General features: G+C 56.9%; 1 protein-coding gene across 1 annotated transcript; it reads right to left on the minus strand.

Annotated features, from left to right (window-relative positions):
* Positions 1 to 5,750: 5,750 nt before the first annotated feature.
* On the minus strand, positions 5,751 to 17,244 carry NT5C1A (5'-nucleotidase, cytosolic IA). Its single transcript, XM_065857356.2, has 6 exons — positions 17,081 to 17,244; positions 11,442 to 11,609; positions 9,769 to 9,898; positions 9,202 to 9,324; positions 8,571 to 8,755; positions 5,751 to 8,293 (listed from the first exon to the last, which is right to left on the minus strand). Exons 1-6 carry the CDS (start codon positions 17,183 to 17,185, stop codon positions 7,928 to 7,930), a joined length of 1,077 nt encoding a protein of 358 aa, XP_065713428.1. The 5' UTR covers positions 17,186 to 17,244; the 3' UTR covers positions 5,751 to 7,927.
* Positions 17,245 to 18,943: the final 1,699 nt, after the last annotated feature.

The following is an 18,943-nucleotide window of genomic DNA, read 5'->3' on the forward strand; positions in this document are numbered from 1 at the left end:
CCGGGGTGAAGCCGCTGTGCTGCCATTCCCTCCAGCACCACAACCTCGCGGCTTTCCCTCCTTACCTGGCTGCTCCCCACGAGAGTCCCCCCAAACCACACGACCCCAGGAGAGAACACGAAAGGAGGGGAAGCATCCAGCCTTACCGAGGGGCTCTGGGAGCGGCGCTGTGAGCCGTGCCGAGCCCACGGTGCCGCGGCAGCAGGCCCTTTCCTGCCGAAAAGAGCTTTTCCTGCGCCCTCCGCGGCGGGTGGGACCGTTCCTGCCAGCAGCTGGTGATGAATGCTCACTTTCTCTAATTGAATAGCAGGAAGTTAAATCTTGTTTCTTTGCCTTTCGGGCTGTCAGCTGGAACAATCACCCACCTGTGGCACCACCCCGGGGGATATAAATAAGGAACAAAACACAGTGCTGCGGGTGGAACGGACTGTGTTCCCAGCAGATCTCCTCAATGCTGGATGCCATGTTATGTGAGAGGTGACTGCGCTGCAGGTGACGGGGGCGATGGCGCCGGGGGCACGTGTGGGGCACGGCCATGGAGGTGCGTACCCGAGCAAACGGGCGCTCCGAGGAGCGGCGAGCGCATGTGCACGGGCTCGTGCGAGCGTGCACAGCTGTGCAAACACTCTTGGGTGACACATACCGCCATGGGATTGAGTGCCAGGCGCTTTGCGGCAGCTGGGATGCCTGGTGCTCCCGTCCCACGAGCTGGGTTTGTGCTGCGGCTGCATCTCCAGCACCCAGCGCAGGCAGGGACCGAGGGAAGCGTATACTGGTGGTTGCCCCGCGTGCTCGCTCGCCTGCTCATTCTCCACCAAGCCAGACAGGCTACAAAGGCTTCCCGGAGCTGTGCCATCCCTCCCCACCACCCAACGTGCTTCCCCGCCACCTCTGCCACCCGCACCGGCAGCTCACAGCCGGCCCGGCGCTCCCACGGCGGCGGCCGTCACAGCTGGGCTGGATATGATGGTTACGCACAGCTGGAAAGAGCCCAGGACAAGGAACCTGCAGCGAGCGGCACGGACCCTCCGTGCACAGCGGGGACGGGGGGAAAGCGCGGCTGGGAGGGCAGTGGGAGACACCAACGCACACAGGCCAGCATTGTTGCCGTGAGAGGAAATTATTAATTTGCTGGGAATAAAGTCGGCAGCGAGTCAAAAAACCATCCTCCCGAAGCGCCAGAGAAAAACATCCCACCCTCCCCCTCACGCCCTCCCTGCGAGCGGCCCTGTCGCCTTTGTGCGGGGAGACGGGCCCGACACAAGGGCGTCTGTCTGGGCACCACGTCCCCACGCCAGGATGAAACGCAGCCCGGGCTTCGCCCAGACGCCAACAGCCCTCGCTCCCCCCGTGGGACTCGGGGCGCCCTGACCCGGCGCGGGGGGGCTGCGGCCGTGGCCCCCTCCAGACAGCCCTTTGTCAGTCTCTGTGGTAACAGCCGCGGCGCAAATGCCGCTTCCCTGTTTGTTTTCCCCTTGCCTCCATGGCGGGGGCGGCCGCGGCCTCCCTCCCTGAGCGGGAGCTGGGGTATTCAGGGCTCAGCAGCCTGAATGAAGCCAGATCCCTGGACACATTCCTGTGGCTTGCTTTTTTTTCTTTCCTTCCCTTTTTCTCTTTATTCCCCCCGCCTCCCCTTCTCCCTCGCTTGGCACAAACTGAAGGATTCAAAAGGAAGCCAGGCTTGGCAGACACGGGGGGAGGAGGGAGTGGGGAGATGAAAGACGGCCTCTCTCCAGCTTTCTCTTCCAGTTCCCACACTCAGCCCGGCGCGAAAACCTCCTAATGATTCCCAGCCGCACCTGGAGGAGGCCGCCCGGCCGCCGAGGAAGCGGGGGCTTGTTTATACAGCCCGCGGGGAAGTCCCCCAGCGCCCCGGCCGTGGCGTGCGGGGTGGCCCCACAGCCCCCCAGCCTGGTCACCCTGGGTGACAAAGTGCCCGAGATGGCCACACTGTGTTAGCGCCTTAGATGGCTGACATGCCACGGTGCCCGAGACGGTCACCCTGCTGTGACACCTGAGATGGCAGCCCTGCCTCGGCATCCAAGATGGTGCCCCCACCTCAGTGCCACGTTGCCCATGATGGTGGCCCCATCTCAGCACCACATTGCCCACTGATGGTGGCCCCATCTCAGTGTCACGTTGCCCACGATGGCGGCCCCATCTCAGCACCACATTGCCCAAGATGGCAGCCCCACCTCAGCGCCACGTTGCCCACGATAGCGGCCCCATCTCAGCCCCACATTGCCCACAACGGCAGCCCCACCTCAGAGCCATGTTGCCCACGATAGTGGCCCCATCTCAGCGCCACGTTGCCCATGATGGTGGCCCCATCTCAGCACCACATTGCCCACGATGGTGGCCCCATCTCAGCACCACATTGCCCACGATGGCAGCCCCACCTCAGCGCCACGTTGCCCAGGATGGTGGCTCCATCTCAGTGCCACGTTGCCCACGATGGTGGCCCCATCTCAGCGCCACGCTGGCACCCATGGCCATGGTGTCCCATGCCGGAGCTGGCACTAAGGAAAACCTCTCCATTCCCAGCTTGGCAGGCTTCAAGGCTGAAGGAGCAAGAGGTGGCACCGCAGAAGGTGGCAATGCCACTTGGAGCATGTTGGCTCATGAAGGATGCCTGCGGGGGGGGACAGCTGCCACCGTGGCACCTCCCATGGCACAGCCCTTCACTCCCTCTCGTGGCACCTGCTCAGCAACACAACTGTCCCCGTCCCTGTCCCCACAGCCGTGGTGGTGACAAGGACGCAGCCGCGACACGAGTGTGGGCTGGCTCCAGCTGCGGGGCTGCTTGCGGGTACCACCGAGTAAAACTCGAAAATCCAGAGCCGATCCCGGGCTCTACATCCCCTTTTTGCCACAGAGACAAGGGATAATCACGCAGTTTGCCCTGAGAGAAGACAAGCAGAAGTCCCATGCCATGCACAGGACTGCCGGATGCTATATACCCCGAGGATTTTATTTGTATATTGTTTTTTATACGCTAATGCCTATCTCCCTTCAAGTCATTCAATCAGAAAATGTGGCAGCAAATGTGCCAAGCTCTGAGCAGCGTGGGGCTGGTGATCCCTCCCTGACGGGCACAGCTGTACTTGCCTGGCACCTGCAGCCATCCTTGCCATCCTCGCCATCCTCGCCATCCTCGCCATCCTCACCATCCTCGCCATCCTCGCCATCCTCGCCATCCTCGCCATCCTCCTCTCCCTCCTCCCCGATGGGACTTCATGCACAGTCCCATTCAGCACAGCACTGCCAGCAAACCTTTGAAGTGCAGCCCTGGAAACGAAGCTTTTGCTGTAGAAATGGAAAAACACCAGGACAGAGAGATCCCCACCTCCATCACTCACCGGTCTGGGCAAAACTCAGAAATTGAAGCCGTTTTTAAAAGCCAGATCTCCAGGTGGGAAACGGAGCATATTTGCTCCGCAATTACAAGACTTTTAGCCCTCTTACATTTTCCTCCAGCCCAGTAACCAAAGGGTTATTCCCACCAGCGTGGCCAATGCACAAAGCGATTCCCACAGCTGCCTCAAGGACCAACATCAAGCTGTGGAAACCACTGGTTCCCAGACAGAGCCGGACAAGCCCCAGTTCTGGGGAGGGGGAGAAGGAAGTAGAAGATTGGAAGGTGGATCTACCCCACCGACTCTTCCTGGAGAGCGGCCAGGCCTCAAACAGAAACCGTCTGGTGCATCTTCCAAGGAACTGGCCCAGGCGTGGAGTTGACTCTTGGCAGAGGGAGACGGCGGCTTCCTCCGTCAGCGGGGCGATGAGCAGCTCCACACACGCTCGTTGAGTCACCGCGTCGTTGGTGGCCTCGCCGGCGTGGGACGGCTCAGCACAGCCACCCCGGGCGCGCACAGAGGAACCATTTTAGGCTCCGGTGACAAAGGCATCAGCGAACACTGCTATAAATAGCGGTGTCGAAGGAACGAGATGGTCGGGCTGTCCAAATCCTGGCACAGCCCCACTAGCGCTGATAGCAAGTGCCCTTTGCTTGTTCTCTTGCCGCCAGGTCCTCTTATCTATTCTTTCAACTCGAGGTGTTTCTGTCACCCTGTCACCAGGTCCCTTGCTCTGACATTTTAGCCTCCTGGGATGGCTGCAGGTCCCCGCTCACGTTTGTTTGCCCTGTATTTCTGCACTCTCGAAAGGACAAAAAGAGAAATGCGCAGTAAGGATGTGGTGGAGCCCCCACCAGCACATCCTGGGACCTCCGTGGTCAACACCATGGGGTTGTCAGGACAGCTCTGTGTTCACATGGCCCTGACACGCTGGGCATGCAGGAATCACCACGGCAATACGGCGTTTCACTGCGCTTAAGAGCAGTCCTGGATTTCTGCTTGTCTTCCCGAAGGAGCTGGAGTCACCCTCTGGATCTGCCGCTACCTCTGGGTCGCTCTGATCTCTGTTATAGTGATGGGGAAACTGAGGCAGGGAGGTGTCATGACTTACCCTACGTACACGAGGACCAGGAGAGCTGAGTCCACGCTCTGCATGACCTCCCTGCCACGCAGCTGGGCATCGAGGGCATCACATCCTTGCCAAGAGGCCCCTCAACCCTTGGGGTTAAATCCCAGGTTAGTAGTGGAAAGCGGTTGTCACTGTTCAAAGGCCATGATTACCTTGTGAACATCTGCGCTGACAACAGCTGAGCGGCAGCATAATTCTCCATCAGCTCTGCCTCCGCTTTCTCCTCCTCCGTGTCCTTTATTTTAAAGCACACCCATTGCAAAGCCCTTCAATGCCTGGTGAAGGAAAAAGCTCAGAAAACAGGCAACAGAAGCAAAAATTCAGGCTTGCATCAAGCTAACGACATCACAGATCCAACCACATGAACCTCCCCGCCCTGCATGGCCTTTGTCCATGGCTGTCCATGACCCGTTGGCTCCTTGGCCCCTCTGCTAACACTGGTCCCCAAGAGCAAGTCAAGGAGCTCAGGACGGTCTTTGCAGGAACATCAGAGCCAGCTTGTGACTTTGGCACAGACATCCTGACCTCTCAGTCCCACCTGGACTTCCACTGGTGCAACATGGGCCTTATCAGTGCTGGAGTTTGATTTCCACTCCCCCCAGGCATCTGGTAGAAGAACACACAGGATTGGGGATGGGAGTAGGAAAGGCATCCCCAGCACATGAGGCTGCATGAGAACACCCTCCACCAAGGACCATCCACCCCTTAAACAAACACCCACAGCAGAGATGCTGCCCTGGGGCCTATGGACATTCCTTGGCTATATTTGGTGACGGATGGAGAATTTGTTGCTTCCCCTTAACCCATCTGTTCTCCTTATTGGCAGGGAGGAGCTCACACCAGAACCGCAGTGTCACTATTCGGATAAACCCGGTACTTCAGCAGCAATAAATCTCCTCTAAAAAGCTTTTGCTGCCTCCCACCTGTTGTCTGGGAGAAGATCAAGTTGACAAAAGTCTTGTGCCAAATTGTATTTTTATCCAGGGCTTCATCACGAGCCCAGGTTACAATAAGAGCCTGTTCACGAAGCAGAGGGCGGCAGCTGTATCACAGCACATCTCTCAACTCGAGAATCCCACCTCTCCCAGAAGTCTCCAGTTCCCAGGTAGTTGCTTTTATTACATCTCCTGAATTCCCTTAAATCCCAAAAGGCGCTTTTGCTTCTCATCACCATCCCTTCACCACGAAGGTCCCTAGCTCAGACCCCAAACCCTATTACCGGCTGCACCGGGGAGGCAAAATAACCATTGTGAGAACAGCCAGGCTGCGACCAACACCGTTTATTACAGAAAAACACCCAGAGGGGTTTCATCAATGTGACAGTCCATTCACAAGAAAAAACACTGGAGGACAATTAAGTGAAACCCACAGCAACAACACACAGCGGGAAAGTCCAGTTGTCGGCCAGCACGGCACAAGAGGCACAACCGCACCGGCCCATGGGGACCGGAGCCGTGCCCAGCCTGTCCTGGGGACCACATCGCTCCCCGGCCCCGGAGCACAGCATGGGTGGGCACACGAGGAAAACACACAAGCAGCAAATCCACATCTGCCAGTCGCAGCAATGGAAGAGAAGATAAATAAATAGGAAGCCACGTGGATAAAAGCAAACAGGGCAAAAGGGAAAATCCCCTCCGCGGGAGGGACGTCCCCAGCGTCACCTCCCGGGCTGGCCCTGGTGCAGCCCATCTGTGAGCCCAGCTTGGCTGGGCTTCCACAACATGATCTTCAGGAAACACCTTGGAGATGTTTGCTGGGAGGCCAGGCTCTCATCCCCCTTCCAGCTGCCGAAAAGATCTCCGAGATACAGTTCACATCCCAATATCTGGGGTTCACATTAAAAAGACGAGACCTTTTTATAAACCTGTGTATTAATAGATGTGTTACTGAGATATTCATTTATTTCAAGACTTTTTTTTTTTCTAATTTTAGACTTTCCTCTGTGGTGTTTGTCACCCAGATGTGACAAATAACAGTCTGTCCAAGTGAAATCGTTCGGTGGGAAAAAATGTGCAATTTGCTTTTCACTGTTCGAGCAGGATTTAGTGCAATAAGAAAACCTCCCAAGCCACCAAAGGCATCACTACCTTGCTTATATATTCACCAAAAGTGCGCTAACCCCTCGCTGTCCGAAAGGGCTGAGCTGAAACCCCCCTGCAAAGTCAAGCCAGAGGCAGACACAGACCTGGGGAAACTTCAGCCCATGGAGCTGGGGTTTGCAGGAAACTATCTGATAATATTAGGAAACGCTCGTACCCAACCATGGGGTGTACTGCCTTCAAAATAAAGGAAATAACCCACAAGAACTAAGTAATCTTTAAATTTCTACCCAGAGAGCGTCCTCTGGGACAGGGCTTGTGTGGCAATGTCAGTGTGACTGTCACACCGATTTTGGAGGAGCTCTCAATTGATTTGTCTTCCTGGTTTTCAATCCTCTCTCACAGCATCACTAGCAGAGGCGTCTATTTTAGGAAACACCAGAGGTTTTAAGAAGATGAGGAGAAAAAGATTATCTCATATTGGCTCAGTCTAGAAAGGGGGAAAAAGAATCCTTTAATTAAAACCTCCAGGCTGAAATTCTCTGCAGATTTACCTAAATGGACTTCAAATGATGTCCCTAATATATTAGGGCCTGCTTTTAACTTCATTCAAGCCCCAGGCATGTGTCTGCGGACCCTGGATGGCTCACACAAGAGCTGGGTTTTGGATGCCTCACCGAGATGATTATTTTAAGTGCTAACTCATGCAGCTGTGAAGCCCAAATTTAAAAACCTGAGCCAACAACACGCTGGCCCAAAGCTCCAAGCAGGAAATGTGATTTTTTTAAATATATAAATATATATACATGTGTTTGTTTCTATTTTTCTAGATTTTAGTACATGAAAGGAAAGCTGTTTGCTTGACAAAGTGTTGGTGAAAGGACAAAGACGTGAAAGGTTTTCTGGTTTGGGGAGCAGGGGCTGGGAATGGACGATTTTATGGCTCGATTTTAGTTAAAAGGGAGAACATTTTGTTTAAAAGCTGTAAGAAGGGGTTTTGCGTGCTCCCAACTTTCCAGTTCAGTCCAGCCTGAACATTTGCTTTGTAAATCAACGGCTTTGGGAATTACCTGTGGTTTTAAAGAAACTCCAATAGGTTAAACCTGCCTGGCACAAACAGTCCACGAGGGTTTTGCCTGAAGCAAGCGCAGAAGAACGGGGAAAACACCTCGTGGTGTCCCCACAAGGACAACACCGTGACATCGCAACGAGTACAGGGGCGAAAGGAAGCGTTTCGTCAGCCCCCCCCCTCCATCCGTGCCCCCCGACAAAGCTCCCGATGGGGAACAACCTCGTGCTTTCCAGGACAAACACTCTGTGCCTTGCAGACCGCAGCCCAGGTCCGAGCGCGGCGCACGGGGTGAAGCCCGTGCCGCACGTCGGGGACGTGGGACCGGCTCTCGCTACTTGCTGTTCGGGGTTTGCTTCTCCTGCGCCGGCTTCTTGTGCTTCTGGGCGATACCGTAGGGGACGTGAGCAGCGACGGTGCCCAGCTCCTTGGCTCCCTCCACGTGGAACATCTGGTCGTCGAAGAAGATGTGGGGACGGATCTTCTTCAGCAGCGGCCCCTTGGGAGCCCCGGCCAGGAACAAAGCTTCATCCGTCTCCAAGCCCCAGCTGCGCAGAGTCTTTAGGGCCCGGGCTCCCGAGCTGGCCGCGCTCCTGGCTGTCACCAGGTAGGTGCGAATGGGACACTCCATCCTCAGCCCCTTGGAGTAGAACTTCTTCTGCAGCTTCCCCAGGGCCTCCAGGAAGCCCTTCAGGGGTCCCTGCCAAAGCAAGAAGAAACCATCACTCCTGAGAGCTCCATGCTAACGCTTCCTCCGGTCTAGCAGAGCCAGACACGCTGGTTAACACCTTCCCCTCCAAAAATGACAGCAAGGGGCCAACCACAGCCACCCCGTGGGCCAAAACCAGCAGCACCGGGCTGCTGATCGCCACATTTCACACTCCACGTGCCAATCCCCGGCTTGTTCCCAGCGCCAAGAGCACCCCTGGGTACTGTCTCTCTCCCAGAGGCTTCTTCTGGCTGCACCCCAGCACTACCTGTGCCAGAGGCTTGTTCTCATGAGCCTTTTCATGCTCGAAGAACATGTCCAAGCCGTGAGCTTTCACGATCTGCTCCGACTCATCCGAGAAGAGCACGGCGTCGCCATCAAATGCCACCCGTAGCTGGTTCTCTGACACCTCCAGGTCTTTACTGGGGCTGAAGATGGTGGCTGCAGCGATCCCTGGAGAGGTTAAAGGACAAGACAAGAGGTGACAGGTACCCAAGGACCCAGCCTCGTGGCTCGTCCTTTGAGGAGCACAGCAAAACACAAGGAGCTGGAAGCAAACACCGCAAGGACACACATGCACCCAACAGTGCCTGCAGCTTGGCCCCAAGACCTTTCACAGCAAAAACAAGTCCCCACATGACAAACCTCCCTTTGCATACAAGAAATAAGACGGAAAACCAATGCATTTGCCTTGGAAGAGCTGTGGAGGGCCAGGAAAGCCTTATTTCCATGGAAACTAGAGGCTCTTTGGAGTGTCAAGGATGGGATGTGGGACAAGGCAGATCCCAGCGGCACATTGATGCAGGGACATGGACACCGGAGCTATTGCTCCTGGCACTGACCCCCTGAGGGCTCCAGGCTCCCCCCGCTGTCCCCCACAAGCTGGACCCCAGACTCACCCTCTTCAATGGCCCCACTCACTTTCTCGGCGTCGGAGGAGAGGTAGAGGTTGGTGTGATAGGCCTTGAGGTAACAGATGGGGCTGTTCCCTCCCGTCATGCAGAACCTCTCGATGAACAGATCTGAGGGCAGATGGACACCAGGGTGAGCCTGATCACCCCCAAACCTTCAGACTGCTCCCCTGTGGCCTCTCAAGACTCGGCAGGATGGGAGCTAAATTTTGGCACTGCTATTCAACAGCGTGGCCAGAGCAACCTCACCACCAGCCAAGCTCCACTCAAAGCCCAGGAAAATTGCAGAATCACAGAATAGTGTGAGTTGAAGGGACCTTCAAATGTCCCCCAGTGCCACCCCTGCCATGAGCAGGGACATCTTCACCAGCTCAGGTTGCTCAGAGCCCCGTCCAGCCTGGCCTGGGATGTCTCCAGGGATGGTTCATCCACCACCTCTCTGGCCAACCTGGGCCAGGCTCTCACCACCCTCAGGGCAACAATTTCTTCCTCATGTCTGGCCTGAATCTGCCCAAAATTCAGCAGCACCCACGCGTAGGGTCACTTTGAGCTCACCGTAGTGGTTGATGCTGTTGATCAGGCGAACGCCGACCTGAGCATGGTTGTTGGTCATGAGGACGATGTCAAAGAGTTCCTCACTGTCAGGGTAGAGCTCGCGCAGCTGCGTGTTCACGGCTTCCAGCGCCTGCAGCAACCACAGGTGAGGGGGGCGTGGGTGTCAGCGGCCCTCACCCCCTCCTCACCCAGCAAAACCCAATCATGCACCAAAACCAGGGATCTGCCCCCACCCCAGCTCCACAGAATCCCAGAATGTCAGGGGTTGGAAGGGCCCTGGAAAGCTCATCCAGTGCAATCCCCCCATGGAGCAGGAACACCCAGCTGAGGTTCCACAGGAAGGTGTCCAGGCGGGTTTGAATGTCTGCAGAGAAGGAGACTCCACAACCTCCCTGGGCAGCCTGGGCCAGGCTCTGCCACCCTCACCCCCAACAAGTTTCTTCTCAAATTTAAGTGGAACCTCCTGTGTTCCAGTTTGCACCCATTGCCCCTTGTCCTGTCACTGGTTGTCACCGAGAAGAGCCTGGCTCCATCCTCCTGACACTGCCCCTTTCCATATTGATCCCCAGGAATGAGTCCCCCCTCAGTCTCCTCTTCTCCAGCTCCAGAGCCCCAGCTCCCTCAGCCTTTCCTCACACGGGAGATGCTCCACTCCCTCCAGCATCTTGGTGGCTGCGCTGGACTCTCTCCAGCAGTTCCCTGTCCTTCTGGAGCTGAGGGGCCACAACTGGACACAATATTCCAGGTGTGGTCTCCCCAGGGCAGAGCAGAGGGGCAGGAGAACCTCTCTGACCTACTGACCACCCCCTTCTAACCCACCCCAGGTACCATTGGCCTTTCTGGCCACAAGGGCCCAGTGCTGGCTCATGGTCATCCTGCTGTTCCCAGGACCCCCAGGTCCCTTTCCCCTACACTGCTCTCCAACAGGTCGTTCCCCAACTTATACTGGAACCTGGGGTTGTTCCTGCCCAGATGCAAGCCTCTACACTCCACACAATACTCTACACTTTACTCTCCACTCAGAGCCAAGCTGACATCAGCAAGCAGCTTTAACTGGGAAAAAAATAAGACTGATTTGGGGAAAATCACATAGCCACTTATGTATTTTCAAACACAGAAGGTTTTGATTTTTCATCAGGAGATGAGAATAAATGAGCTCAAAGTCACAGATAAGTGCTTTTCAAGCAATCAGGCATGGAACGAGTCCCTCCCCGCTGGGAATGGGCAAGAGATCACTTCAGCGAGGGCCAGCACACCAAACTGGAAAATAGTTTTGAGGTTTGAAATGCCTCATTTCAACACGTCAAAATTAGAAACTGGCTAGCTCTGTAGCACGGATAAATCCAGCCAATTTAAAATAATAAAAAAATTGGAATTAAATAATAAAAAAAAAAAAGATAATTCCTTAAAGGGAAACTTTAAATATGATCCAAAGAGATTATTTCTTCAAATCTTGCTCTCTGTTGCCAATTTGGAAAATACAGCGTTTCCTCAGTCCTGGAAGAAGCGCATCACTTGCCAGGAGGTTTATTTGACCTCTGCTTGCTCTGTGGCTCCATCTCTTCCACCGCGCTGCTCACTCCCCATGCAAGCACCCCACAGCACCCCCTTCTCCCCGCATCTTTTGGGTCAGGACCACGGTGAAGATGCAGCTCGGGCGGGTGGATGCTCACCTTGACGAAGGGGAAGGCAGCCCCGGGGAGGAAGGGCTCATTTTCATGGTCCAGCTGGTATTTCACGTAGGCCTCCACCCCTTGCTCGTTGTAAATCTTCTGCTCCTCCTCCATGCGGAACAGCGCCCGCGACGACACCGCGATGGTGATGGCGTTTTCGGGTTTCGGCTGTATGGGAAAGGAGAAAATGGGGATGCAGCCCCTGCCGCCTGAGGAGGCATCTGTGACCCGTCAACAGCAAAAGCCACGGGGTGCATGACACCTCCATAACGATTTGGAGGATAATTGGGCAGCTGCAACCCTGGTTTTCCAACACTCCAACACGTGAAGCCCTGATGCACCATGCATCCAGGATGCCTGAAGGTTTATTTCTTGCTGTTCACACCATGCCCAAGCCCTCCCACCGCAAACAGGCTCCCAGGACCCATCCAGACCCAACATGCTACCCCAGGAGAACCACTCGACCCCGCACAGAAGGAATTTCTGTGGCTTTTCCACCCCCCAGCCAGGAAAAACCACACGCAGCAGCTCGGCCAGATCCACACTCCCACGATGCCGTCCAGATGTGACAAACAACCCGTGCCAGCTCAGCTTATAAAAACACTTGATATAGTTATTGTGGGCGGAAACATGACAAACAGGTGGTGCAAGCGATGATTTATGAGTCATTATTATTAATGTTCGAGGGCTTGATCCAAACCGCACTGAAGTCAACAAGGGGCCTCTCGTGGGACTTGGCAACCAGAGAGGGGACAGCAAGAAAGTCAATCTTGTCTTGACCCCCACCCGTCCTCCTTCTCCCCTTGGAGGGCAGGAGGGTGTTAATCCCCGTCACTCACTTGCAAGCACGCAAACAAATTAATTACTGACGGCCAACAAGGAATCCTCGCTCCCAGAACAGCAAATCCTGAGGAGGGACGGTGGCACTGGCAGCCCTGTCCCCAGCACACTCTGCCTGTCCCAGCAGCAGGACAGGGCTTGGGGGTCACACAGGGGATGCTCCCCAAGGGCCGTCCCAGCCCATGTGCTCTCCAGCTGCATTTGGGGATGTATTTCCGCAGGGAGCCTGTGAAATCCAGGCGGTCGGCACTTCAGGAACACCTCGCCCTCAGCCCCGCTGTGATTTCCAGCACCGTGCTGCCCTGTGAGTAATCCCCCGGCAACGCCGTTCGTCCCGCACACCCAGGGGCTCCAAAGTCCCAGCTGCCACCCTGCCCAGGGCTGAGCTTCACAGAAACGCCGAGGACAAGGCTCCCCATCTGCATGGGGGATCTTCACTCCCCACTCACTCTGCCCCATCCCAGCCCCACTGATCCTGCCCAACATGGAGACGCACCCCGGAATGAGTCAATGGCAGCCCCCGTGCCATTCCCAGCACCTCGCCGCCCCATAAGCAACGCCCGGGGACAGCCCCGCAGCGCCATCAGTCCCAGACACCTCTTCAAATCCACGGCAGTACCCAAAATCCCCAGCAAGTGGGGCAATTAGGGCTGGACACAGCTTAGCTCAGGCTGAGAACATCACTGTGGCCAGAGGGATCCCGTTCCCACAGTGTCTGCAGAGAAATAAGGTCGTGTGTAGAAGGAGCTCCTTTAATTAAGCAGATAACCCCCAGGACACGCAGGACCACCCATGTCCATGCCGAATTCAATCAGTGACACCAGCATCGCTCCCATGAGTGAACCGCAGCCCGCTCCCCAGCTCACGTTCAGCTACCTGATGGGTGTTAGCTATTAACTTGCCACAGGCCACGTCTTGGCACTCCAGCTCATTAATTAATAACTCTGGTGTCATGGGCCATTTATTAGCTGAAAATATTAATAACTATTAAAGGTCTTGGGACATACGGCAATTAGCCTTCAGCAAGGAGTCCTGTTGCTCTGGGCTGCTCCCAAGACCCTGGTTATTTATCCGGATACATGGGTGCTGCTGGGTGTTTGCTCCTCACCCCTGGTCCCCGATGGAGCATCCTCCACAGCCCACAGGATCCCCAGCAGAAAAAGCAAGCCAGCAGCACACACAGAAGCATGTTCAAGGGGGTGAGATGCATGTGAGGGGCCATAAGCCAAGCCTAACCGGGTCCCCAACCTGAATTTGCATCTCTATCTCCCCACCTTGCACCCAGCGGGTGCCCAGAGCACAGGCACCTTGCGCAACGGCAACAGGCTGCTCAAGGTCCCTTCCTTTGCCATTTAAAGGCACCAGCCTCCAGGAGGTTAATTTAAGAGGTAATAAACACAGCAATAAAAATAACCTTAAGCTTGGGGCCCTAACTCTGCCCCAGCGTGGGCTGCTGGAGCGGCCTCCGGGAACGGGACCTGCCGGATCCTGTTCGCTCCTGCCAAGGGAGATTTGCACCTTCGGAGCATTTTCTGCAGCGAAGTCTCCGGCGGGCGCTAACGCGGCTCCCAGCTCCGGCGGGGCTGGCACAGCCCTGCTGTTCTCTGGGAAACGCTGACATTTTCAAATGAAGGCAACTCTGCTCTGCGAGGAGGGAGCTGCGTTTTGACATTTCTTTGAAGTGGAGGTTTCGTTTGGAAGCGTTCCCTCCTCAAGGTTGTTTGGATGCTTCTGCATCCCCACTGGTGCTGCGGATGATCATTACTACATGCAAAAACGGGCTTTTAAAAAGTCACAGCACCACAGGAACCACAGCACCTCAAATCCTCCATTAAAGAGCTGTGAACAACCCAACAAACCCCACTTTGCACTGAAACATCACCATTTTGGGGGAAAAACACCCTTCCTTTTTAATAAGAACCATGTGCATGGGAGGGATCCCACTCACAATGCACTGAGCCTCATGATTAAAGCTCATCATCCAAAACAAGCCCAGGACACAGCTGCATGGTGAGCTGCTCTCCCTTCCCAGGGGTGGGTCAGATCCAACCCGATCCTGAGCACCAAGCAAGAGGTTCATGATGTGTTTAACAGAAATGCGAGCAGGGCAGCGCAGGGGAAGGTCCCGTCCCAGCCCGGGGTCCATCGCCGGGCTCAGGCGCGCAGGAGGGACAAGCAGGGACACACCGTGACAGCCCAGCCCTCTGCAGAGGAACATCAGCCCTTGGCACAGCTCCAGGACGTCCACGAGGTCCAAACCCCCTCTCAGAAGCACAAGTGACCTTTCCATCAAGTGCAAAACCCATCCCAGACCCCAAACACCCCAGTTTTGGGGTAAAAGCAGATTCCAGCAGTGACTGGAAATGGCACGTTTTCCTCTGCAGACCCAACAGCTGGCGGGCCTTTAAATCGCCCTTCTAATCACACATAAATCCTCAGCAGCCCCCTGAGGATTAGAGGCAGACATCTGGAAATCCCACACGCTCCCGGGATGCTCAGGGGGCCGTGTCCTCCCACCCACGGCAGCCACAGGTGCCCACAGTGACACCAACCACCAGTGGCTCTGAGACAAGGGCCACAGTGGGGACCCCATTCTGCACCCCCTGATGCAGCAGATCCTTTGGCATCACCTGGGGCTGAATCTGCTGGACACACCTTGATCCTTAAAAACCTGGAGGCACTGCCAGAGACTTCCCTGGATGCTGTAGATCAAATCCTTGTGTCTGTATTCCAAATTTGGAGGTGAACTTTGGTGTGAGATTTGGACACAGAAAGGGGAGAGGAAGGACTTGCTCCAGGGTCAAGCACGGTCCCCACCCCAGCTAAAATGAGGTCCCTGTGGGTGCAGGGGACAAGAAAGGTCCCCGGAGGAAGGGAGCCAGCAGAAGACCAGCTCCCACTGATCCGGCCTCTCCTCCCTGTCACTGGAGAGGCAGGGGGACATTTTCTGCATTGCTGAAGAGTGACAAGTCTCATCGCTGACCTCCCCAGCTGGCAGGAGCGAGGACAGAGCAGATGTGGGAGCCGGGGCATGGGAAAAACGGAGACCCCTGCAAAGCAGAGCACCCTGCAGGCTGGGGGGACATCATGTGAACCCATTGCACCGCCAGCAATGGGCTCCCCAAAAACGGTGCCCAAAATCACCCTGTGTCCTGCCATCTCACAGCCCAGAGCAGTCCCCACAGCTCACCCCTGCGCCCACACCACTGCCTGCTCCGGCTGGCAAAGTTCAGCTGAGAGGATGGACAGACCCAGCACCCATAAGGGCACAGACGAACGATAACAAACTCCATTTCCCACATGCATGGGGGAGCTCTGTGCGGCTCAGGATCAGATTAAAGTTCAGGGCAACGGCCGAGATGTTTTTGAGTTTTCCAAAGGCATTATTTATAATGCAGAAAAGCACTCTGCAGCCGTCCATCACGGGGCACGACAGCTGCCTGGCGGGGCTGCCGAACTGCCCGGCCGCGGGCACAGGGCACCCAGCCTGTCCCAGCAGAGGGGCCGGGGCTGGGCAGGCACCGCGGGCATCAGCCCCAGCCCCACACAGGGGAACGACACAACCTGACTTACAATCCGAGTGCCTGACCTCAGCTCTGCCGCCGGTTTGCTGCACGGGCAAATCATACGACTGCCCCGTGCCTCAGTTTCCCCAGCAGAGATGGGCACACTGGTCACCAAGCTCACTGCAAGGAGAGGAAGAGGAGGAGCCTGGGTTGACATCCACAGGAGGCTGAAAACATGGTGTGAAAGACAAGCAGCCGCATCTCGCCACCGAGCCGGGCTGTCCCTCTCCCGCGGGAAGGACGAAGGCAGCGGTGGTGCCAGCTGGCAGCGGGTACGGGAGCAGGGAAAGCACGGGGGCTGCTCCAAATCGGGGTCCGCAGAGCAGGACTTGGCCGGCTGCCCTCGCCGGAGAGGTCACACATCAGAGCTTCGCCGCAAAAGGTGCCGGCTGCCATCCCGCCCTCACCGTGGGCAGCGTCTCTGCCAGAGCCCCACGTTTTGGGGGGACCCACAGACCCACAGCTCCATCTGGGTGGGCTCGCAGGCTGGGGGGCCAGGGCAGCTTGTCCCGGGGTGCATCCCCCAGCCCCCCGCAGCTGTTCCAAGATACGGCAGCTCCTGCGTTTAAAGCCGGCAGGCTCAGCCCTGGTTAGATAACACAGGCTTTCCCTCTAATCTCCCGGAGCAGGCGAGCCTGGCTGGGGGGGCTACACCCCTGCGACACCCCAATGCCCCAGGCACGGATTCGGTCCCCGGGCTGTCCCTCTGCTCCGCCACTGCCACCCCGCCTGTCCCTGGCAGGGTCTCCGGGTCTTGGCACGGAGGACCAGCGGCTCACGGGGCACAGAGCCATTCCACAAGGACATGTCAGCCCAGGAGGGACCCCGGAGCACCCCGGGGGGCTGCAGAAACCCAGAGACACCCGGAGAGGCTGGGGGGGTTTCTGGAGAGGACCCAGGCAAGCAAGGGATGCCATGGAGGAGTGGGGGCACCTGGAGCAACCCAAGGACCTGGATGGAGATGGGGGTCAAAGAAAAACCAGAGACACTCAGGGGGACCCCGGAGCAGCTGGGGGAGATGGGGCACCCAGAGGGTTCCACAAGGGAACCCAGAAAAGATAAGGCACTCAGGAAAACCCCAAAGAACCTGCAGGAGATAGGGCACCCAGAGACCCCCAGGGGGACCCAGAGGAAATGAGACATGCAGGGGGAGGCACCCGGCGAAGGTGGGGGGCACTGCTTCCCGTCCAGGGTGGGCAGCGCTACCCGGTTCGGCATTTCGGGGGCTCTCACCGATTTGGGCTTCTTCTTGGGGGCGAGGTTGTCGTAGAAAGCCTTGGCCTCCTCCCAGGGCCGCCCCGCCGCGCCCGGCGCCCCGGCCGTGCCCGGCGGCTCCATAGCGCGGCGGCTCCGGGGCACCGGCGGCTCCGCACGTTACCGGGAGCCCCCGGAACGCGAGTACAGGCCGGCGGAACGCGCTTTATAAGGCATCCCATGAAGCTCCGGGGTTTCAGCCCACCGGGACTCGGCTTAACCTCTTCGGGACCGAGCCCGTCCCGCCGCAGCTCTCCCGACATCCCCGTAAATCCCGGGTGCGGGGCGATGGAGGCGGGAGCGCTCCGGGGCAGAGTCAGCAAAGGGAAGGGGCTTTGGGGGGAACGGTGGCACTGGCAGAGAACCCGGGAAGCAGGAGGTGACAGGGCACCCATGGTGGACACCAGCTCACGAGCATCGGGGGTCACCGGGGTTCACCCATCCTTGCAAAGGACAGGGTGGCACCCATGGCAGGGGACAGGCTGGTCACCGTGGGGAAGGAGCAGCTGTGTAGCAGGTTACTGGCGTGCTCAGGCTCTGCTCCGTGCCAGGGGAACCTGTGCTGTGCGCTAGTTAATGCAGTGATCATGAATATTAATTATGGCTCTTCACTAAACGTTCTCCCAGGGTGCTGGTGGGATGGAGTCCAGCCAGAGCTGTGTGCAGAGCCCAGCTTTCAGCTCAGGCTGCAAATTGCACCATGACCAGCCAACCCCCCCCAGCCCAGAGGCCCTTGGGGAGGAGCAAATGTGCCCCAGAGACCACAACTCAGCAGCCAGGAAGGACCAAGGGATGGAGGATCCCCCCTTGTCTCACCTGGCACAGCACAGTGCCCAGGAGGAGCTTGCAGACCCTCAGCACCAAGACCAGCAGAAGGGTTTTGCATAAAGCTCTGTGCCAGCAACTAAACACCAACCATCCCTGCAGAACACAGCGCTGGGGACCCCAGTGTCCCTCCCCATGGGATTGACCAAACACAACCTCACTTACTCTGGGGTTCAGCTGGGAGAGCAGAGCCAGGGAAGGCAGGTGCTGGCGAACAGGGCTCACCCAGCTGCCTGGATCCCAAACCCTTTGGGATGCACTTCTGGGAGTTTACCATCATTTCAGCATCATCAAAACCTCCCTTTCCCCAGGGACTTTGCAGCCCTCCAAGAAATACCTGAGCTTCCTCTGCGGTGGCCCCAAGGGAAGCAGGAGCTTTGAGGGCCCTGGGGTCACCAAGAGTATTCTCAGAGCCCTCTGCCTTTTCATACAGCAGCCCTGGCACGTCCCCAGGCTCCCACACCGTGGGGACAACCAGCCCCATATGTCCCTCCTTCCCCAGGTGCAGCTGAGCTGCAAACACACATTCCCAGGCAGCCAAACCCAAGGTGCACAGAGCTCTCCCTCTGCAGCACCCCTAAAAATACACACACTGCCATGGCTCTGGCATTGTCCCATCTGTGCTCAGGTGCTGGCTGCTGCAGGACAGACGAGATGCTGGTGATATGCAGGGTGGAAGCCAAACCACGCACCTCCCCACACACAGAGAAGCGTTTAAAAAAATCAGTGAGAGCTCCTTAGCAACAGGCACTGTCTCTGTTGGCTGCTGAGGGAGAAGAAAGGACAGAGTAAAACACATGCCGGGAAGATGAGGTTGGAGAAGAGGAGGCTGAGAAGAACGACAAAAGTACAGCGATAGCAGGTCTCGGTTGCCGTCGGTGCTGGGAATGGGCCCAGGGCAAAACCACCAGCTCCTCCCCTAAAACAAATGCTCGGGAGTGCAGTGTTGTCACCTCACCTGCCCCACAACTGCAGCACCTGCTGCCCACTCCCCAATAAGCCATTCAGGGGAAACAC

Source organism: Patagioenas fasciata, chromosome 25 (assembly GCF_037038585.1).
Source record: "Patagioenas fasciata isolate bPatFas1 chromosome 25, bPatFas1.hap1, whole genome shotgun sequence".
In the NCBI taxonomy this organism is placed as follows: Eukaryota; Metazoa; Chordata; class Aves; order Columbiformes; family Columbidae; genus Patagioenas; species Patagioenas fasciata.

Excerpts from the sequence above, each read along its gene's own strand:
- NT5C1A (XM_065857356.2), bottom strand. The coding sequence starts at position 17,185 with ATGGAGCCGCCGGGCACGGCCGGGGCGCCGGGCGCGGCGGGGCGGCCC. Across the intron at positions 11,610-17,080 it reads CCAAGAAGAAGCCCAAATCG|CCGAAACCCGAAAACGCCAT; the intron begins GTGAGAGCCCCC and ends TTTCCCATACAG. Across the intron at positions 9,899-11,441 it reads CTGCCTTCCCCTTCGTCAAG|GCGCTGGAAGCCGTGAACAC; the intron begins GTGAGCATCCAC and ends TGGTTGCTGCAG.